Below are 24,285 nucleotides of genomic sequence, written 5' to 3'. Positions count from 1 at the left end.
AAACAGGGATGCCTGAAAAATCAGTTGAAGAGGAATGCTAAGCTCAGATGCACATTCTCTCAGAACCCATGGTGAAACTCCATCTGGACCAACTGCTTTGTTCTTATTTAGCTCCTTGAGCATTTTTTCCACTTCGTCTCTAGACACCTCTATGTGCTCTATGTTGTTCTCTGGAATTCTTATTGTATCTGGTTCCCTGAAGATTTCATTTTGTACAAACACACACTGGAACTTTTCGTTTAATGTTTCACACATTCCCTTTTCATTTTCCGTGAATCTATTTCCCATTTTCAACCTCTGAATATTATCCTTTACCTGCAATTTGTTGTTTATGAATTTATAGAATAGACCTGGTTCTGTTTTACATTTGTCTGCAATCTCTTTTTCAAAATTTCTTTCTGCCTCTCTCCTCACTGCCGTGTAGTTGTTTCTTGCATCTTTGTATCGCTGGTATGTTTGGGGGTTCGGCCACTTCCTGTATTGATTCCATTTTTGTGTCTTTTGGTCTCTAGCCCTCTCGCACTTTCTGTTGAACCAATCCTGTTTCCTAGTTCTGCTTCTCTGTTTTGGTATAAATTTTTTTCTGCCTTTATCATATATTTCACAAAACCTGACATACATCTCATTCACTTCCTTGCCTAGCAACAAGTCTGTCCAATTATACTCACTAAAATTTTTTCTAAGGTTGCCATAATGTCCTCTCCTAAAGTCAGGTTTTTCATTTGCATCGACCGTCATTTTTTTCTTCCAGATTGTAACGCATTGCATACTTTATCCCCAAAAAGACATGGTCACTTTTACCCAAGGGAGGAAGGTACTGAATGTCAAATATTTCTTTCTCCTTCCTGGTAAATATCAAATCTAGCATGGAGGGAATGTCCCCTTCCCTCATCCTCGTAGCTTGTTTAACATGTTGATACAAGAATGTTTCCAGGATGAGGTCTACAAATTTACAGGTCCAGAAATCTTCTGTTTTAGCTTCACATGCTTCCCAGTCTATGGATTTCAAGTTGAAGTCGCCGACTATCAACAGTCGTGAACTATCGTTATCCGCTCTCGCTATGATCTCTCTCATTATTGTTATAAGACCTTCTCGTTTACTATCTAGCTCCTCCTTTGACCATGTGCTGCTTAGCGGTGGACTATATGCATTTATGATCATTAGTTTATCATCCTCATGGCAGATCTCTATTGCTATTATGTCAACTTCTTGTGGATTGGCAGTCACTATTTCATTCTCCTTTAGGTGTTCTTTCACCAGCACAGCAACACCTCCGCCTTTCCTGATTTTTCTGTCCCGTCTCCAAATTGAGTAGCCCCTTGGGAATATGACCTCATTTAAAATAGCATCTTCAAGTTTTGTCTCCGTGAGTGCAACAATGTCTGGTGTCTGCTGCTGTATTATATCACTTAATATAGAATGCTTTCAATTACACGGGGGTTTCTATAGGCCATTGCTTCCCTTGCCTCTCTAGAGGGGGCCAGGTTCTGGCTCGTGGTCCCCGGTAGGCCCATAAGAACTCCATACACATGACTGATGCCAAAGTCTGACATTAGCATAGCAGCCTAGTAAGCTCCGGGGAGCTTCCGGGACGCGCCCAGAAAATGGCGTTTCATTATATTCAAAGCTGGTTTTTTAGCAATATTTTCACTAGAATAGGGGTTTGTTTTTGGGGCGCTTACCTTTCTGACCTAGCCTGACCCGGTCGATGGCAGACTTAGAATATTTCCAACCACATGGAGGGTTTCTATAAGCCATTGCTCCTCTTGCCTCTGAGGGAGGGGGGGGGGGGCCCAGGTTCTGGCTCGTGGTCCCCGTTAGGCCTAGAACTCCATTCATATTGACTGATTCCAGAAATCTAATATATCCATATCAGCCTGGGATAGCTCTGGGGAGCCTCTGGGTATCACCCAGAAAATGGCGTTTCATTACATTCAACGCTGGTTTTTTATGTGTGTAGACAATATAATGGACTCGGCAAACTTCAAAATTGATGTAAATCAGGTCTTTCAATGGGCCACAGAAAATAGCACAATTTTTAATGGAAATAAGTTTCAGTACCTGTGCTATGGGAAAAAGTTAAAATATTAAAATGGAAACCACATATGAATACAGTCAGATCTCACCATAGAACTAAATTCTTTTGGTTATCATTTGTAACTTTCAGAGTGAAGAAATGCTTTATGTGGCACAGTGTAAAATCACTAATGTGTTCTTAAAATTTCCAGGCATGTAGGGATCTGGTTGATGAAGCAAAGAACTACCTCTTACTGCCTCAAGAGCGCCCCCTTATGCAGGGTCCTCGTACCAGGCCGAGAAAGCCTATCAAAACAGGCGAGGTGCTTTTTGCAGGTCAGTTATTATGAATACCTCATGCTATTGCCATTTGTTTGTTTTCTGTCATATTTTTCTTACTTTAAGGTTTCCTTTCAGTGCCTTCAGAATGCTTTCATCATTTTGAACTGAAGCTTAACCCCTTAACTGCGTTGCCTCCAAATGTGACACCCCCGCAGTGCGCAGGAAATAAATTCTCTGGAAAAAATTCTTTTTTCTTTTTAAAGTGTCAAAAACCCTTCCCTCAGTATGGGTATGTAAAAAAAAGTCGAAATTGTACTTACTTTGGCTGCTATGGGGTCCGGAAGTTGGGGCGTGACGTCATCATTCCCCGTGCGCCCGTGCCGTAAGCTCTCGGGGGCGCTCGGGGCGGGGCGCGCGAGTTGCCGCGAATATATTTTCGTTCATTTTTTGCACACCTTTCCAAATACATTTTCATTGTTTTTATGTGCCAATCCAATGTATAATGAACACGTACACTATAATATCACAGTACAACATCCGTACTGTCCGTAGACACTGTGTTACGTGCATGAAACTTGTGTACACATATTTACTATGTATCATGCTAATTTGTGTATATACATGTATACAATCTATTTACACACTATACACTGTCACACACTATATACATTCACCATCAACACATTCAGAACACCGCGTAACAGCTGCTTCATATGGGCCAATAGCAGCTGCCTCGTATGGGCCAATAGCAGCTGCCCCGTATGGGCCAATAGCAGCTGCCCCGTATGGGCCAATAGCAGCTGCCCCGTATGGGCCAATAGCAGCTGCCCCGTATGGGCCAATAGCAGCTGCCCCGTATGGGCCAATAGCAGCTGCCCCGTATGGGCCAATAGCAGCTGCCCCATATGGGCCAATAGCAGCTGCCCCGTATGGGCCAATAGCAGCTGCCCCGTATGGGCCAATAGCAGCTGCCTCGTATGGGCCAATAGCAGCTGCCTCGTATGGGCCAATAGCAGCTGCCCCGTATGGGCCAATAGCAGCTGCCCCGTATGGGCCAATAGCAGCTGCCTCGTATGGGCCAATAGCAGCTGCCTCGTATGGGCCAATAGCAGCTGCCTCGTATGGGCCAATAGCAGCTGCCTCGTATGGGCCAATAGCAGTCCCGCCTTCGGCTGTTTCTGGGGAGGGGGGTCCTGGAGATCTCGGTGGTTGCTCGAGCAGTTCTGCGGGAGTTTGAACTTCATTGTGCTGGTCTACCCGCTGGGATGGGCATGGCTTCGGTGTCTATTCTGGTTCCTTCGGGGACGCCCCTTTCGCTTCTCTTGCGATCGCTGGGCTCGTCCTCCGGGTTCCTTGCATTGGTTGGTGCGTCGCCTGCTTCCTCTTCAGAGTTTTCGGGGTTCACTGCCTTGGCACCTACCCTGAGCCCTTGCTCGATGTGTTCATGGATGCGTCGTCTCTCAGCTGGGGCTTTGTGACCATTGCTCACCAGGACAGCCAGGGGCGATGGGATCAGTCCTTCCGTCGGGCTCACAGCATGGTGCGGGAGTTCGCGGCAGTTTGGTTTTCACTTCGGAGGGTTCTGGCTGCTCAGGGTTCGACCATTGAACCAGTCTGAACCAGTCCAGATGGACCAGGCTCAATTCGGACTATTCTCCGGTGGTTCATTGCCTGAACCGCTGGGGTTCTCTTTGGTCCTTGCCTCTTTAGGGGTGGTCGCTTCAAGTGGCTCGTTTGCTGGTTTTGGGGGGTTTGGCTCTCAGTGCGGTTCATATCCAGGGAGTATCCAACGTCCTGGCGGATGGTCTGTCTCTGTTCATTCCTCTGTCCATGGAATGGACTGTTGACACCAACTCCTTCCATTGGCTCTACCAGACATATGGACTCCCAGATGTGGATCTCTTCACATCGGTGTGGTCTCTGCATCTCCTGATCAATGTTGTCGCGGTGGACCCCTGTCGCCTATGGACCCCATTAGAGTACGCCTGGGATATAGACGTATCTGGCAGCTTTCTCAAAACCCAAATGTTGAGTACACAATGTGTCAACTTTGTGAAAGAGAAAACATGCACTCTCTTGAACATTATATTGTAGAATGTCCCATACTGACTGACTTTCGCCCTCCTGGGCTAAGGTATGCTGGACTCTGTAATTACTATATGAGTACTGGAACACTTGATGATATATTGGACTTGTATCTAAGATTGACCATGTAATATATCAATTATACAATGTATATATATGATGTAACTATATAACCTGAGCTTGTAAAAGCACCTTCATCACCTTCAGTGATTAAGTGCTTAATTGCACACTAGTTTCTTTATCAGCTATCTCACCCTGTCAGAGTAAATGAGACAAATATATGTGAATGCATGTGTACTCACCTAGTTGTACTCACCTAGTTGTGCTTGCAGGGGTTGAGCTCTGGCTCTTTGGTCCCGCCTCTCGACTGTCAATCAACAGGTGTACAGGTTCCTGAGCCTATTGGGCTCTATCATATCTACACTTGAAACTGTGTATGGAGTCAGCCTCCACCACATCACTTCCTAATTCATTCCATTTGTCAACCACTCTGACACTAAAAAAGTTCTTTCTAATATCTCTGTCTCATTTGGGCACTCAGTTTCCACCTGTGTCCCCTAGTGCGTGTGCCCCTTGTGTTAAACAGCCTGTCTTTATCAACCCTGTCAATTCCCTTGAGGATCTTGAATGTGGTGATCATGTCCCCCTAACTCTTCTGTCTTCCAACGAAGTGAGGTTTAATTCCCGTAGTCTCTCCTCGTAGCTCATACCTCTCAGCTCGGGTACTAGTCTGGTGGCAAACCTTTGAACCTTTTCAATTTTAGTCTTATGCTTGACTAGATATGGACTCCATGCTGGTGCCGCATACTCCAGGATTGGTCTGACATATGTGGTATATAATGTTCTGAAAGATTCCTTACACAAGTTTCTAAAGGCCGTTCTTATGTTAGCCAACCTGGCATATGCTGCTGCTGTTATCCTCTTGATATGAGCTTCAGGGGACAGGTCTGGCGTGATATCAACTCCCAGGTCTTTCTCTCTCTCGGACTCTTGAAGTATTTCATCTCCCAAGTGATACCATGTATCTGGTCTCCTGCTTCCTACCCCTATCTTCATTACATTACATTTGCTTGGATTAAACTCTAACAGCCATTTGTTTGACCATTCCTGCAGCTTGTCCAGGTCTTCTTGAAGCCTCAAGCTGTCCTCCTCTGTCTTAATCCTTCTCATAATTTTGGCATCGTCAGCAAACATTGAGAGGAATGAGTCTATACCCTCTGGGAGATCATTTACGTATATCAGAAACGGGATAGGTCCAAGTACAGAGCTCTGTGGGACTCCACTGGTGACTTCACGCCAGTCTGAGGTCTCACCCCTCGCTGTAACTCTCTGCTTCCTATTGTTTAGGTACTCCCTTATCCACTGGAGCACCCTACCAGTTACTCCTGCCTGTTTCTCCAGCTTATGCATCAACCTTTTATGGGGTACTGTGTCAAAGGCTTTCCGACAGTCCAAAATAGAGTTAATAGATTATACAGTGTGTGTGTATATATGTATGTATATGTGTATGTGTGTGTGTATGTATATGTATGTGTATAAAGTATATATGGAAGCTGATCAGAATTACATTTCACCTTTGTGAATGTACATTAATGACACTATGTAAAAGACACATCAAACACTTTATGTAGGGCATACGTAAATCTGTGTATCCATGTATTTACGTATGTAGGTTAGCTTAGCATTTTAAAAGCACCGAATCACCTTCTGTGGTTGAGTGTTCAATAAACCCTTGAACTATATGTTTAACACTTCTCTAACCCTGTCCATGGAGGACAGAAGAAAATGTATATATGCTGGTTAGCATTGTAAATGTGTGGCCACGTCTGTGGTAGAAAATAATGATAATAAAAAAAAAAAACTATGAAGATCAGAGGTCCACGAGTGTTCAACATTTCTCCCAGCAAGTATACAAAATATTGCAGGAACAACCATGGAGTTTTCAAGAGAAAATTAGATAGTTTTCTTCAAGAAGTACCGAACCAACTGGGCTGTGGTGGATACGTGGGTCTGCGGGCCTGCTCCAAGCAACAGCGTGTTAAACCAAGTCATGCTTGGATTTGGATTGGGCTTGGGGAGTAAAACTCCTAGAACCCCATCCAGGTACATACGTTCTATGTCGCATGTCATGAGTGCATCCTAGATACCGTATATGTGCTATGTCGCACATCGTGAGTGCATCCTAGGTACCGTATATGTGCTATGTCGCACATCGTGAGTGCACCCAAGGTATACGTGCTTTCTCACACTTGATGACAAGAACTCCCAGGCCCTCCCTTAAACTTAAAAAATGTGTGCGTGTTTTATTTTTTATATTCTCTAAAAGGAAGAACTTCTTCTTGCCTTATTCTTAATTGTTAGGAAATTATCTTAATTTGTGTAACAAATAAGAAAAAAAGTGATGATTATTTTTGCTCCTAATTTTTATTTTTGTGGGTCTCTTGCAGTTCCATTTCAGTCATTTGACCTAAATATAATGACTGGATTTACTTCAATCAATGAGATTTATCTTTTTCATGTAAGCTTTCTATTACAGTTTCCCCCAGTTATTTTGTACCCTGTAATTTGATAACACTAACTGTGTAAAAGCAGAACAGCTTCAAAGTTCCATTAAGATTTAGTTTTACATAAAAAGATAACCTCCCTCCCCCATCTCCCTCTAGTTTCATTCTGACTGCTGTGTTTGTTACATTGTTTGCTAAAACTTGGTTTGTGGGTTTACTCAATGGCATATTTAATGTTGGCCACATGCACCAAAATTTGCCTGTTGTCCACTTACCCTGTGCCTTTATTGGTGTTTTTTCTGTTATTTTAAGTTTTATTTGTCTTCACAAGGATTCATTAGATTCTTAAATTTAATTATATGAAATATAATCTTTTTGTTTTTGTAATGCAATAGTTCATTGCTATTTTGTATGTAATAGTGCCACTTCATTTGGTTTTTCAGTTGGTGGGTGGTGTAGTGGTGATGCCATAGCTTCTGTTGAGAGGTTTGAACCTACAACCTGCGAGTGGCGGATGGTAGCTCCAATGAGTAAACGACGTTGTGGAGTTGGAGTAGCAGTCTTATCTGATTTGCTTTATGCTGTTGGAGGACATGATGGACAATCTTACCTCAATAGTGTTGAAAGGTATTGTCTGCTACTTTTTTATTTTACAACTATAGTGTTTTTATAATGCAATTTTTTTTTTATATGATTACTTTTTAGCTACAGCTATCATTCTTCACATTAGAATTAATAAAAGCAACAATTGATGCCTACCAAGAACTGATAATGCTTAGCTCGAAGTTATGATGCACGAGAGTTAACAAAAGTGTCACACTGATTTACATGTAGTAAAAACCCTTAAAAATAAACAAAAATAGTCAAACTTCTCTCGTCATTATTTTCTTCAAGCCTTTAGTACAGTTTTGCTAACTTTACATAATATTTGTGTGTACTTGTCTTTCTGTATCTAGAGAGAGGAAGGACTAGCTCTTGGGCCCTACTTTCTAGTTTTTGTATGTATTGCTTTCACATTTCCTGTCTAAAGTTATGTACCATGCAAAATGTCTATAAACTACTTGTTTATACAAAAATGTTTTCCTTCATTTCAAACAGGTATGACCCACAGACCAATCAGTGGTTGTGTGAGGTAGCACCGACAAGCACGTGCCGGACCAGTGTTGGCGTGGCAGTGTTAGATGGTTACCTCTATGCTGTGGGAGGACAAGATGGTGTGTCCTGTCTAAATGTTGTAGAGAGGTATGCTTATGATGAACATGTGTTCTCATTTATTTTTATTTTCTTCTGTGTATGTGAATTTGCCCTTGACATTATTTTTCCTCCTGTCTGTGTTTCAGAGGTGTCTTTCCCAATCACTTATCATCTCTGAGGAATTGGCTTCCTCTAATACGAGTTGACTTCTTTTGAGTTGTTGTTTCTGAGTGGTGCTTTAATATGGCAATGACGATTCCTTCCATGTAAACAAGTAAAGGCCATTATTGCCCCCCTGCCCCCCACCCACCCGCACCCACACACACACACATATACACACACACACACACACACACACACACATATACACACACACACACACACACATATACACACACACACACACATATACACACACACACACACATATACACACACACACACACATATACACACACACACATATACACAAAATGCAATGCGTTATAATCTGGAAGAAAATATGATAGTTGATGAAATTGAAAAACCTGACTTTAGGAGAGTGCATTATGGCAACCTTAGAAAATTTTTTAGTGAGTATAATTGGACAGACTTGTTACTAGGCAAGGAAGTGAATGAGATGTATGTCAAGTTTTGTGAAATATATGATAAAGGCACAACAAAATTTATACCAAAACAGAGATGCAGAACTAGGAAACAGGACTGGTTCAACAGAAATTGCGAGAGGGCCAGAGACCAAAAGACACAAAAATGGAATCAATACAGGAAGAGGCCAAACCCCCAAACATACCAGCGATACAAAGATGCGAGAAACAACTACACGGCAGTGATTAGAGAGGCAGAAAAAAAATTTGAAAAAAGGATTGCAGACAAATGTAAAACAGAACCAGGTCTATTCTATAAACTCATAAACAACAAATTGCAGGTAAAGAATAATATTCAGAGGTTAAAAATGGGAAATAGATTCACGGAAAATGAAAAGGAAATGTGTGAAACATTAAATGAAAAGTTTCAAAGTGTGTTTGTACAAAATGAAATCTTCAGGGAACCAGATACAATAAGAATTCCAGAGAACAACATAGAGCACATAGAGGTGTCTAGAGACGAAGTGGAAAAAATGCTCAAGGAGCTAAATAAGAACAAAGCAGTTGGTCCAGATGGAGTTTCACCATGGGTTCTGAGAGAATGTGCACTTGAGCTCAGCATTCCTCTTCAACTGATTTTTCAGGCATTTCATTTTTTTTCAGGAAAAAATAATTAAATCTAAATGGGTAGAACACCTGGAGAGAAATGATATAATATCAGACAGACAATATGGTTTTCGATCTGGAAGATCCTGTGTATCGAATTTACTCAGTTTCTATGATCGAGCAACAGAGATATTATAGGAAAGAGATGGTTGGCTTGACTACATCTATCTGGCCCTAAAAAAGGCTTTCGACAGAGTTCCACATAAGAGGTTGTTCTGGAAACTGGAAAATATTGGAGGGGTGACAGGTAAGCTTCAAACATGGATGAAAAATTTTCTGACTGATAGAAAAATGAGGGCAGTGATCAGAGGCAATGTATCGGACTGAAGAAATATCACAAGTGGAGTACCACAGGGTTCAGTTCTTGCACCAGTGATGTTTATTGTGCACATAAATGGTCTACCAGTTGGTATACAGAATTATATGAACATGTTTGCTGATGATGCTAAGATAATAGGAAGGATAAGAAACTTAGATGATTGTCATGCCCTTCAAGAATGACCTGGACAAAATAAGTATCTGGAGCACCACTTGGCAAATGGAATTTAAATGTTAATAAATGCCATGTTATGGAATGTGGAATAGGAGAACATAGACTCCACACAACCTATATATTATGTGAGAAATCTTTAAAGAATTCTGATAAAGAAAGAGATCTAGGAGTGGTTCTAGATAGAAAACTATCACCTGAGGACTACATAAAGAATATTGTGCGAGGAGCCTATCCCACGCTTTCTTACTTCAGAATTGCTTTTAAATACATGGATGGCGATATATTAAAGAAATTGTTTACAACTTTTGTTAGGCCAAAGCTAGAATATGCAGTGGTTGTGTGGTGCCCATATTTTAAGAAGCACATTAACAAACTGGAAAAGGTGCAAAGACATGCTACTAAGTGGCTCCCAGAACTGAAGGGCAAGAGCTACGAGGAGAGGTTAGAAGCATTAAATATGCCAAAACTAGAAGACAGAAGAAAAAGAGGTGATATGATCACTGCGTACAAAATAGTAACAGGAATTGATAAAATCGACAGGGAAGACTTCCTGAGACCTGGAACTTCAAGAACAAGAGGTCATAGATTTAAACTAGCTGAACACAGATGCCGAAGAAATATAAGAAAATTCACCTTCGCAAATAGAGTGGTAGACGGTTGGAACAAGTTAAGTGAGAAGGTGGTGGAGGCCAAGACCGTCAGTAGTTTCAAAGTTTCAAAGCGTTATATGACAAAGAGTGCTGGGAAGACGGGACACCACGAGTGTAGCTCTCATCCTGTAACTACACTTAGGTAATTACACACACACACACACACACACACATATACATACATACATATATATAAATAAGAGGAGTTTATGTAAGCAGAATAAACCACATATTGCTAAGGGTCAGCATGTCTAACAGTGAAAGGGTTAATACTTTTGCAATTTAAATAGCTGTTATTAATGCAGTATTACAGCAAATAATACTAATTGCACTATGGAAATGTCTTATCACAGACATAATAACATAAGAAAAAACACACTTGTGTATTTATGTAGTTTTTGTAAAGAATTTAACTGTAGTTCAGTTCTTTACATAAATACTTGTGTGGAGTTTCTATTCTAAATTAATTACATTTTTCTACATTTTATTGTTAGGTATGACCCTCAAAGTAATCGCTGGACAAAGGTTGCATCTATGAACACTAGACGGTTGGGTGTTGCTGTTGCTGTCCTTGGCGGATTCTTGTATGCTGTCGGTGGATCAGATGGACAAAGTCCTCTTAACACAGGTAGTGTTACTGGTATAAAGTACAGGTACTTTATAAAGTACTGTATATATCAACTCATGAAACATGCATCTTTTGTCCTACCACTGTGTCAAATGTGCAAAATTTGGATTTAGAGTAAAAATGTTTTCAACCTTTTTTTAAGGAAATTTATGCCATGTAGTTAAGAAGGATTGATGTATAAATATATTCATATTTGCATGAATTTATGACTTGCCCCTTTTTAGCCCCCCAAAATGGCAAGAGTGAGGATGCACATCAAAATAGGATAAAACACTGATGACAGATTTCTTTATGGACACTACCACTCCTTGCAAGTCTAAAATGTTCACATTCATCAAAAAACAAAAACATATCATTATGTTTCGGCATGAATCAAGTCTTTGTCTTTATTTGTAATCATTTGGCTGGATAAGTTCAGTCTAAATATTCAACAAAATTGAGATGATAGAATCTTGATAAATGTTCGGTGACTGTTTTGATGCAAGTAAACTTTTTATTTCCTATATATTTGTCTTTATTTATAGTAAAAGTTGCTTGTAAGTTCAGAGTCTGAAATATAGACCAAAGTTGATCCAAGGATATGTATAACTAGAATTGCCAATATTTTGCAAGTTTTATTATAAAATTATCCAATAAAAAAATTTAAACTTATAAAGAAACTACCACAAATGCTGGGTAATTTGTAGAAATGCATTAATTATCTTGGCCAATTGTGTAAGCATAGCAATAGAGGCTGTACATATTCATCCAGCCAGATCTGCCTCAGTGTCTACCACTCCTCCACCAAACACTAATATCAGCTCAAACAATAAATTGTCATCTTGACTGTACAGTAATTGTTTATTCTATTTTTCAGCATGTACCATACCAAATTTTTAGTCATGTGGTAAATGTAGGAGGTTAAGTATATAAGCATCTGATCAGTACTTGAAATTTTTTAATGTTGTTGGTACTGAGGACAAAGATGCAAAAACTGCGGTTATTGGCTGTTACAGTAAACAAAATTTATCTTAATTTTATGTAATTGACCATCAACAGTTTTTTTTATCTTTTATGTAATTGAAACAAAAAGGCAGATGGATGGCTTGTAAATTCTTTAAAACTTGTGGAGGCTTTGAGTGTGTTAAGTCTGAGGTTTATACAACTCAATTTGGATTAATGATCGTCTCCATTATGTTGGGATGTTTGAAGAATTTATGTTGCTCTGAAACCTAGAATGTGCCCCTACCTAGGTGGCATTATACACTCTGTAGAAAACAATCTTACTTTTAAGAGGCAAGCTAAGAAAGTCTTTTCCTACAAACTCAAAGCATATTTTCTAAAAGTGCCAGCAAATTGTTCTTAAAAATCTATTACTCTTTCCAGTGGAGCGCTATGATCCAAAAATGAACAAATGGGCAATGATGCCAGCAATGAGTACACGTCGCAAACACCTAGGATGTGCTGTCTACAATAACATGATCTATGCTGTTGGTGGGAGAGATGATTGTACTGAGCTATCTAGTGCTGAACGATACAACCCTCACACTAATCAGTGGAGTCCTATTGTTGCAATGACATCAAGACGAAGTGGGGTAAGTCAGGATACCAATGTTTGTGTGCATTGTTGATGTGTGTAATGTATGCATGTGTAATTACAGGATGAGAGCTACGCTCGCGGTGTCCTTCTGTCTTCCCAGTATTCTTTGTCATACGATGCTTTGAAACTACCGAGTTTTGGCACCTACTGCCTGTTGTGGTGTTTTGTTTGTGTTTTGACAGTCTGCCAGGGTCCCAACAGTTTGTTGTTTGTTCAATGTTCCTAGTTTTGGTGAGGCTTGTGTTCCCGTAGGTTGGGTCTTCTATCCCAGCCAGCATCTTAGTGTGTATTGTTGCCACTCTTATCGTCCTCAATTGTTAGCCCATGTTTTCTATCTTCTCTGTTGTCAGATAGCTTGAAGGAGCCAATGAGGATTCCTCCAGAAAACCAGTGTAGAATGTAATAAAAAAATTTTGCTTTTCTGGCAGAGCCTTGGTGGCTCCTTTATTACCTCTTTCTCTACCAGGTGCATTGGTCTGTGGTCTATCAGCTCTGGAGTTCAGGTCGAGGTCGAGGGAGGGGGTAGACGTACCTTGCGCGCTCCGTTAAAATCGCGACATTAACCGGGATTCTTAGGACTACTGCCGTGGATTACTGATTACAGACATAACAAAGTGCATAGTGACCCGCTGGAAAATTGAAAATAGTCATTAACAATAGAACTTTGTGTTAAATAGAGAATAAACGGGAGACCACGTGTGAGCCAGTGAACGAGGCTTTGTGTACATGCGTGTATTAGGAAAAAAAAAATAGTGAAAGGTGATTTGTGGAACAGTGATGTGGAACGGGTATCACAACAACATATAAGTTGGAAGTGAATATTATAAATATAGAATACTAGAAATATAGAATAGTGGCAAGAGGCGGCATCAGTGGTTATAAATCGGGTAACTGGAAACTGGTGACATCAACCTGGGACAACAAGAGGTCACCTGTACCGACCGGGGACCAGCCTCGCTACCTACGCTAAGTACCTGCCATAAAGTTTGAACAAAATAACATTCATAATATTACAAATATAAGGTATACATATAATATTATAAATATTAAACATATAAATATATATACATATATATTGTTACAAATATACAATATACATATAATATTATAAATATATAGATATATACAACAAAACAAGGCAAAATGGGAGTAAATAAACAAATTTGTGGCCACTGTAACAACTCCTTAAAGACGAAGGTAACGGGAATTGAATGTTATATCTGTAAGACTAGATTCCATTCGGCTTGTACAGGAGTGAGTAACACTACGGCACTGAGAGCTGGCCACTTGCTCTGGGTGTGTAAAAATGACCTGCCAGCTTGGAATATCCTAAAAAACCTTCTAGATAACATGACGCATGATCGGAAAACATCATTCATTGGAAGCCTACCAGCCATCCAGAAGGAGTGGGAAAGGAACAACAATTCTAATATACAAGGGGCGGAGGCTATAGTCAGGGATGAAACTGAGGCTGAAACTCAGGAAGTGTTCACCCTTCAATTGCGCATCGCATCATATGATGCTTTGACCGACTTGCAGTAAATTGCGCATCGCATCATGTGATGCTTTGGAGTACTACGCAAGATTTAAACGGCCCGCGGATACACGGGGGTTCACCACACCTTCATCAGGGCTCTTGTAAACAGACGCCATTTAAAAAAAAAATCGTGGGCCAAACTCCCGGGTGTTAGGGGCCTCAGTATTGAGTGAGCTACCAAGCCTGACGCACGCAGCACGAGCTCACAGCACTGTTGTTCAGCTTGTGACCACAGCATTGCCTAAAAATGCCATAATATACTTGTTCATGCTATTATGTAGCGATGATATTATTACAGAAGACCCCTGACTGTGATAAAACTGACCAGGGTTCTGATAATAGCAGGATTGTGGTGATATTTGGCACTGTGCGCCATGGAGGGAGGAGTAATGCTGTGGGAGGGAGGATGGTGGAGTTGTCTTTTGAGTGTGTGTGGCCACCTTTTATTGACTGCACTCACCATACCAGGTTAGTGGTTAGCTATGGTGAACACAAATGTAGATACTTATATAACGTGTGTATAGTGTGAGATAACAGCGAGAGTAGGAGGTTGGGAGCCGCCATTTTGGTGAGGGTGGAGCGTCGTCTGCAGGACTTATCATGTTGTTTACTGATGACCACGATGGTCTTTGGGCACCATACCAGTTTACTTGTACAAGTATGGTGAATAAAACAGGTAGATATTTATATATAATGTGTGTATATAGCGTAATAACACCACAAACAGTATTGTTGTAGGAGAAATATTAGTGCGTCTGGCCTTGAGGGCGGCCGCCACCAGCTGACTGTGTGAGTAGCTACGTCTCTCTGCCTTTACTCACCATACAAGCTTAGATGTACAGTTATGGTAAACAAAACATGTAAATACTTATATATAACGTCTGTATATAAAAGCAAAAACAGTATGGTGGGTGGAGAATGGTGGCAAGTCAGGTGATGTGAGGTGAGGGAGGGAGTGGCAGCCAGTGGCAGCCAGTCACTGCCTGCCACTGCCACTCAGCATACCAACTTAGTGGTTTGTCATGGTGAACAAAACATGCAGATACTTATATATAACCTGTGTATATAGTGTAATAACCGACAAAGTATTTGTTCACTGTTTGATTAACATAATTGAATCAACAATATGCACACCTATTTTTGAGTACAGCGATGATTCACTCATTTTATTATATAAATATATCACACTACACACCATTGAATAATATTACAGCAAAAAAACTACGAAAAATCAATCAGAGACATTGAAATAATTAGGTAATTATCTCTTTGTGGAAACTCTAGCCTGACAGCTGGCAATCAACAGACCGCCATGGGACGCACGCTCAGTCAGCGCCTGATTTTTGCCACACTTCCCCACCCTATAGTGGGCAATATATGCCACTTAAGATTTTTTTATTATTTTTCCCGTGATCAGTGAACACAAATTAACAAGTTAGGAAGAAAAAATAATTATTTTTTTTTTTTTTTTTTTATATGCGCCTGTGGGTGTCAAATGGTATATAGCTATGCGCCATTTAAGGGTTAAACTCTGACTCAGTAGGCCAGGATGTAGATGACAGTAAACTAGAAAGTGTACCAGACAGCACTGACAGCTCGATAGGTACAGACACTACGACGGTTCCCGATAGAGCAATTCAGAACAGAAGGACAGACTTATGCAAATTTTATGCAAAGGGCATATGCAGACATAGATATGCTGGTAATAAGAAAGGATTAGAATGCAGTTACCAACATCCCAAAAAATGTTTAAATATGCTTAGGAAAGGTGACTGTCGATTTGGATCAATATGTAGGTTTTTCCATCCTGACATGTGCCAAACCTCACTGGAGGACAGAAAATGCTATGACCTCAGCTGCCCACACTTTCACGTGAAAGGCAGGGAACGCTACATAAAGAGTGGCAAGCAGGATAATGAATTTGGAAGGAAACTCTATAAATTTTTTATACCAGACCGGCAGAGAATTCAAAAGGAGCAGCATGGAGAGTGTATGGAACTGGATGCCAGATCCACTTGCATTCCAGAATTACAGATACAATTACCCACCGAAAGGGAACTACAACTACGACAGACAACTGCCCTACAACAATCAGTACTGGTCAGAACAAACTCATTATGTCCACGAATAATGGGCTTGCCGAAAGTCTCCCATTCAAACTACAGTATCACTAATAGAGTAACCTCATTCATCTTTGCCAACATACAAGGACTGAAAACAAGAACAAACAACAAAGTACAGTTCATAAATGGCCTCCTCACGGAGTCAAAAGCAGTATTTGGAGCTTTCACAGAAACCCATGCAGGGGAATTGTTGGACAGTGAGATCTGGATTCCAGGATATAACCTATACAGGTGTGATAGGAAAATTAGGTCACATGGAGGAGTAGGGTCTGTATATTAGGGAAGACCTTGTATGCTCGGAGCTCCTAAACGTTACAAATGAGGTGGTAGAGGTACTGGGATTAAAAATAGAGAAAATAAATTTAGTGATTATTCTAATATACAAACCGTCAGATGCAACGGCTGAGGAATTCACAGAACAGATAAGCAAAATAGAGAATAGCCTTGATAATTTGGAGAACCCGATACCTGATATTATCTTCCTAGGTGACTTCAACTTGCCTCAGTCTCAGGTGGAAAATAACAAACAATAATATTATACCAGGAAATCTTTCAGGACCTAACCAACCACAGATTAGAGAACTACTTAGATTCTGTGACAAATTTTCACTCAATCAGCAGATATCGGAGCCAACGAGAAATGAAAATATTTTAGATCTGGTCTTTACGAACAATGAAGACATTATCAGAGACATTACGATATCAGATACCACATACTCAGATCACAAGCTCATTGAAGTGCAAACGACCATCAATACTCAGAATAGACCTAAAACTTTGATAAAGCGAGAGGGGCTATTCAGTAAATTCAATTTTAATAATAAAAGGATAGACTGGGAGATGATAAACAGGGAACTTACAAACATTCCATGGGGAACTGTTCTAAGTAATACAAGTCCTACAGAAGGAATAGAAAAACTGACTTCAGAAGCGTATCAAGTCTGTCTGAAACATGTTCCTTTGAGGAAAGCCAGAAAGAGATCTAACGTAGAAAGAGAACGCAGACGACACTATAAACGCAGGAAAAAAATAACGGAACTGCTTATGCAGACATGAATTTCCCGTCAAAGAAGGAATAATTTAAATAGGGAGATTGAAGAAATCGAGCGGAAATTGAAACACTCATATGAAACTGAAGAAAGGCAGTTAGAACAGAAAGCAATTCGGGAAATAAAGAAAAATCCAAAATATTTCTTCTCATATGCGAAATCAAAAGCAAAAACCACTGCTAGTATTGGACCTATTCATACAAGTGAAGGTACATACACGGAGGATGACAAAGAAATTAGTGAAATCCTAAAAAAGCAGTATGAGGACATGTTTAGCACTCCAATAAACAACATGAAGGTGGAAGATCCAGACAATTTCTTTATGCGGGATATTCAAACCCCTGTAAATATAACTGATATAAACACGAGCGCACTAAATTTTGAAAGAGAAATTGAAAACATGCCCATGCACTCGGCCCCAGGTCCAGACTCATGGAATTCAATATTTATAAAGAAATGCAAAGTGCCGGTAGCACAGGCACTCAGTATAGTGTGGAGGAAGAGCTTGGACACGGGGGAGATACCAGATGCACTTAAAGTAGCAGACATAGCCCCTCTACACAAGGGAGGGAGCAAAGCATTGGCAAAAAATTATAGACCAGTTGCACTAACATCGCACATCATAAAAGTATTTGAGAGAGTGATTAGGAGTCAGGTCACCAATTTCATGGAGACCAATGACCTTCACAACCCAGGCCAACATGGATTTCGAGCGGGAAGATCGTGCCTCTCACAGCTACTTGAGCACTACGACAAAGTCACTGAGGCATTAGAAGAAAAACAGAATGCTGATGTGATATACACGGACTTTGCAAAGGCTTTCGATAAATGTGACCATGGCGTGATAGCACACAAAATGAAGTCAATGGGAATAACCGGTAAAGTAGGACGCTGGATACTCAGTTTTCTGTCAAACAGGACTCGGCGAGTAACGGTCAACCATATAAAATCTAGTCCAAGTGCAGTTAAAAGCTCTGTACCTCAGGGTACAGTCCTTGCACCGCTGCTTTTCCTTATTCTCATATCAGATATAGACAAAAATACAAGTCACAGCTTTGTATCATCCTTTGCAGATGACACAAAAATCAGTATGAAAATTACCTCGGCTGAAGACATTGAAAAACTTCAAGCTGATATTAATAAAGTTTTCGACTGGGCATCAGAAAATAACATGATGTTTAACAGTGATAAATTCCAGGTACTCAGGTACGGTAAAAATGAGGACCTTAAACATAATACAGAGTACAAAACACAATCAAATGTACCCATAGTAGGAAAACAGCATGTAAAGGATTTGGGAATAATAATGTCTGACGACCTAACGTTTAAGGAGCATAACCAAGCAAATATTGCGACAGCCAGAAAAATGATAGGATGGATTACGAGAACTTTCAAATCCAGGGATCTCATTACAATGGTTGTACTCTTCAAGTCACTTGTGTTGTCTCGTCTTGAGTACTGCTCAGTACTCACTTCCCCCTTCAGAGCAGGAGAGATTGCTGAAATAGAGGGAATACAGAGAACATATACGGCACGCATAGACGCAATAAAGCACCTAAATTATTGGGATCGTCTCAAAGCCCTCCAAATGTACTCGCTAGAAAGAAGACGAGAGAGATATCAAATAATATACACCTGGAAGATACTGGTGGGCCAAGTACCAAATCTACACAGTAAAATAACAACAGTACTGGAGTGAACGATATGGAAGAAAATGTAGAATAGAACCAGTGAAGAGCAGAGGTGCCATAGGCACAATCAGAGAACACTGTATAAACATCAGAGGTCCACGGTTGTTCAACGTCCTCCCAGCAAGCATAAGAAATATTGCCGGAACAACCGTGGACATTTTCAAGAGGAAACTAGATTTATTCCTCCAAGGAGTGCCGGACCAACCGGGCTGTGGTGGGTATGTCGGCCTGCGGGCCGCTCCAAGCAACAGCCTGGTGGACCAAACTCTCACAAGTCAAGCCTGGCCTCGGGCCGGGCTTGGGGAGTAGAAGAACTCCCATAACCCCATCAACCAGGTATCAACTAGGTAACTGGACTGGGGTAAGATGGTGCAGGAGCCGAGAGCTCTTGGGGTGCTGCCACCTACTGGTGGCTAGTCATAACTATGGAGGAAGGGGAGGTTTCAGTCAATTTCAGAAAGAATCATTTGCAGAATTAACAATGAAATCACAATGGCCAAGTTGGTTAACATAGGCATCTTGGAATCACCAAAATGCAAGTTCAAGTCAATCCATTGCCTCAAAATGGTTTTCATTTGCAGAGTTATTTGGCCATTTCAGTGCTTTGTTTTCTGTGATCTTTGTAGTTGTCTGTATTGCTTCACTTACTGTACTTTCTGGATGTTCTCTCAGTGAGGGTGCTTATAATAATCCCCTGCTCCCTGTGCCTCTGTGAGGGGGACAGGTTATGATCCCCAAAAGATCATTCATTACTCCTAAGGCTGATAGGCTCCCTCCTACTAAGACTTAGTAGGAGGGAGCCATCTCAGCAAGGTAGCTTCAGGGCACCACTGAGGCCATAACAGAAAGAGGTTTTTCATCACATTCAATGCTGTGTTTTTTACTACCCTTATTTCTCATGCTTGTAGGGTGCTTACCATTTGTTTATCTCCCATTCACTCTTATTTCACTTGTGCAGAGCTTTCTTGATTAGTTTTAGTTTGACTTTTGTTTTTGTTTCTTTAATGATCTAAGGTATCCGTTGCTTTTCCTTGTGTTTTGGCTGGGTTTGTAGGAGACACCCAGTAACTGGTGTCCTGGATACCAGGATGTTTCTTTGTATCACAGGTCCATAGTAGAGGTCTACTATGAAATACTATGGCATTTCATTTACCCCATGCTTAGTGGTTTGATTTAATTTGTAGTAGCTTCCATTAGCAGGTATAGGTAGTACATTACTTCCATTAGTAGATGCCTATAGGTACCAGGGTTTCATTAAAATGCTTAGATCTCCCAATGGGTATGGCAGTCTCTTTCACTCCGACAATTTATTGGTGTTGCATTTTGTAAATAGGTCGGGTCTAGCCAAATTCCATAATTTGGGGAATGGATGTTAGCAATTATTACAAATATGTATTTTATTTGTCTTCAATTCCAGGTCTCGCTTAAATTTATGAATGTAAATTTAACATTGGAAATAAATAAAAGTGCTCAAGTGCACTAGTTTGGCTGAATTATCTGGTGTTGTGGTTTAAAAAATATACATTTTGTTGTGCTGTCAATTAATGTTCATATTTGATTTTTTCTTGCAGGTTGGCTTAGCAGTAGTTAATGGTATGCTGTATGCAGTTGGTGGTTTTGATGGAACAACATATCTCAAAACTATAGAGGTGTATGATCCTGACCAGAACCATTGGCGGTTGTGTGGGTCCATGAACTACCGTCGGCTGGGTGGTGGTGTAGGTGTTGTCAAGCTTCCGCATAATGAAGCACATCTCTGGTGATTAAACGAAGGGCTAGAATTCTGGCTTGGTGTAACTGTCAGTGGAAAATTAGGTATTGGAAAGTAGTAGCATATTCAGATATTATTGTAATGATGTTAATATGTGTATATTAAGTATCAAGAGTAAGATGAACCTATAATGCATTATACTTATTAAATAGTTAGATATTGATTAATAAGCATAAAAAACTTGCTGAGCATCAGTATTTGCAAGATGATTTGCACTGTTGTAGTTCAGTAATAAATCAAGTACTGTGGTACTAAATCAACAATGCAAAATTGCAAGGTTCTAGTTGTGAAAAAAGTAAATAAAGAAGATTGAGCAAAGCAAGGAAGATTGGTAAAAGAAAGTAAAATTCTCATTAGAATGACAGACTCCAAATCTTGTGCTAGAATTCTGCCTGTTAGTCACAAAGACTTATGTGAATACAAATAATGAATGCAATGTGGACCAGAGTGAGTGGACTGTGAACAAGGTCCTTGGCCAAAACCATGTAACTCACCCTAAGATCACGACAAAGATTATATTTTAAGTTATCCTAATGTTTGGTGTTGTGAGCTTGCTACATTAGTACTCAGGTGTTCTGCAGTCAAGTTTTGACAGGTGACCACTGGAATATACTAATAATCATATTTAACAGTGCACCTCTACTGCTGACATTGTGAGCTAAGAATAAATTTAATTAAAAGTTTCATTGGAATAGGGCTTAAAAATTACTCTATTTTAAAATAAAATCTCTAATTAAATTTAGTCTCGTTTTTCTAAAGCTCTGATTTTCACACTTTTTTTTTCCATTCCAATTATTATGTCATAATGTATTTACAGAAGTGTCCATCTTTGTTAAGATGATGATGTGATGTGTGGCCTCCCTGGTGGGTGGGGGTGGCCTCTTCTACACTTCTTCACACACTTCACACCCTTAGAAATTTAAGACTTGAGAACATCTGAAATACGTCATAGAATTCCATTAATTACATTATTACTTTTGTTAATTTTTAGTGTTAGAGATGTGCCAATATTTCATATTGCATAGTAACTAAAGCTGAAGGTGTGTTCAATTCATTGCTGATGTATTTGATAATGAATTAGTTAAACATTTTTAGAATATTAAGTATACAGTATATGTATACTTCAGTTTATGAAGTGGTTCTAAAAATTTTAAGGCCATATTTTTTCCTGATGAAATTTATGGGCAACCCATGTTGAATAATATGGTGGGCCAAGTGAATAAAATGTTCATTTTTAGTCTTAATAAAAACTTAAATTACCATTACAGTCCAAAAATCATGCATAATACACATATCCAAATCTTTTGAACTGAAAAATGGTAATTTTCCCAGCATATTCCACGTACTCCAAATATGTCATTGTCTGTTGACAAAATTATAAGAGCTCTGGTTCTTCTATTAGCTAGTGCAGGAGCTATTCCAGGGGCTCCTTGCACATCGTGTTCTTGCCAGAGCTGCTACCTGTTCACAAGGGTATGATAACCTTACTGTGTACTTTCTCTTACAACAATCTTGTTAACACATTGAACATTAGGAACGTTGAATTGATCTCTATGCCACTATGGTATTTTATGTTTGGACGTGATATTATTATTCCTTATTATTATGAGGAACATTATTACAGCATTGGCACTAGAATAATGCTAGTATGTTTTCTGTAGAGGAGCTAACATTTTGGGACACTGGTGTTTTGTGTCTACAGAGCAACTTGGATTATGGGATATGCTAATTACAGCTTCATGGTTCTATACTCTTATTGCTACAATGTAATTTCGTTGAAAATTTTCACTTTGCAGTCTTGCAGCAACACCGCTCTTAGTGTTCCCCCATTTCAAATCAGAACAAGTTTGTACTTCTTAAGCTTAGAGCAACTAGTGGAATCTGTTTGTTAAGGAATAAGTGCTCTGGAAAATCATATTTTTGTTATCTGCATGTTTGTTGAACCTTTTCTCATTGAACCATACAGTGTAAGGATAAGAGAAGTTAAATGAACAGGAGACTGCTGTAGTTTTGCCTCAAAGTACATGTGTTCCAGAAATTCTACAAGTGCACTAAAATCTGAGGAAAGGAATTGTGGTCACTCAGGATTTTTTTTTCTCTAATGCTTTCTCATGGAAGGTAAATATGTAACTGACTGATTACAAGGCCAGGGCTGTAAATCAGTCTTTCCTGTCATTTATGGGTAGACATAATTACCCCCCCCCCCAAAAAAAAAAAAAAAAAAGTTCCTGCACACACACAATCCCATTTGTGTCCAAAAGATATACAACATTGCCTTCCATCAAATGGGACAACTTGGAACTTGGTGAGGTGGGTGCTACCATTCCATGCTCAATCAATGCATCTTGGCTGCATAGTGATGCATCTGGGAAACATCACCAATGATTATTTTGTGCAGAGTCTTTTCACTGTGGATCATTCGTCAATGAGTTTTTCTGGTCCAACCACTTGGGCTGGATGGTAAAATGACGGTCTCGCTTCGTGCCGGTCGGTGTTCAATTCCTGATCGTCCAAGTGGTTGGGCATCATTCCTTTTCCCCCGTCCCATCCCAAATCCTTATCCACTTCCCTTCCAAGTGCTATATAGTCTTAATGGCTTGGCACTTTTCCCTGATAATTCCTTCCCTTCCCTACTAGTCCACTGAATTCAGTCTATACAGTCCTCTTCCTTTCAGATTAAAGCTGTACAATATGAGAAGGTAGGACAATGTTGCTGACTCCTTCACAATAAAATTTGTGGTTGTTGTGAGCAGTATATTAGAGGTTCTTGATTTCTTTTAACTTGCTTTGTAGTAGGTTGACTCCAGCAGGACCACTTTTATGGGTCAGTCTGCTCTCACATTTCTCTTACGCAACACCAGTTTCATATACTGTATTCATTTGTATTTGGTCATTGTGTGTACATGTATCGTCATGACTTTATCACCTTAGATTACATCTTTATCATTATTAACAAGGAATCCAATGCCGAAGCTATTGTACGTTCGAGAATTTCTTTATTCCAGCATTAGACCTTCTTTAACTTTGCTTTAACTACTTTTAATTACATTATGGCAGTTACATGTGCCTTGTTTCTGACAAAAGAATTATAAACTGAGCACCTATTAAATTAAAAAATAATAAAATTTCTTCATTTCAAAAAAATTATTTGCTGTATTCCACTTGAATAGTCTTGAAAAAATTGCCTACATGCAATGTAGTCATCTTTTGGACTCCCAATGATACTTTACACTAGTTTTCTTTCTAAAAAATTATAGTCATTTGCTTTCATTTAAAAATTTATGTAATCTGTGATGTGACAGGATTACCTTATAATTATTTGTGTATCATGTCATATAAAATATCTGAGGAAGGTTTTAAATGAGGCCACACTTTGAAAGAGGAAGGGCCAGCCATATATTTAGTCATTGGATATTTTTTTTTTCTCAACAT

At 39.8% G+C, this 24,285-nt stretch overlaps 1 protein-coding gene across 1 annotated transcript in view; it reads left to right on the top strand.

Annotated features, from left to right (window-relative positions):
- Nucleotides 1–21,591, top strand: part of dbo (Kelch-like protein diablo) — a 58,134-nt gene extending 36,543 nt beyond the window's left edge. The window contains exons 7-12 of the mRNA XM_045762702.2: nt 2,230–2,353; nt 7,332–7,515; nt 7,987–8,130; nt 10,970–11,103; nt 12,469–12,677; nt 20,654–21,591. Of these exons, the coding sequence (XP_045618658.1) occupies nt 2,230–2,353; nt 7,332–7,515; nt 7,987–8,130; nt 10,970–11,103; nt 12,469–12,677; nt 20,654–20,845 (987 nt within the window). The 3' untranslated portion in view covers nt 20,846–21,591. The remainder of the gene's footprint in view (nt 1–2,229; nt 2,354–7,331; nt 7,516–7,986; nt 8,131–10,969; nt 11,104–12,468; nt 12,678–20,653) is intronic.
- The last annotated feature ends 2,694 nt before the right edge of the window (nt 21,592–24,285 follow it).

The sequence above is a fragment of the Procambarus clarkii genome, chromosome 56 (assembly GCF_040958095.1).
Source record: "Procambarus clarkii isolate CNS0578487 chromosome 56, FALCON_Pclarkii_2.0, whole genome shotgun sequence".
NCBI classification, from domain to species: Eukaryota; Metazoa; Arthropoda; class Malacostraca; order Decapoda; family Cambaridae; genus Procambarus; species Procambarus clarkii.
Note: the sequence above shows the minus strand (reverse complement) of the source record. Positions and strands in the feature narration are given on the sequence as shown.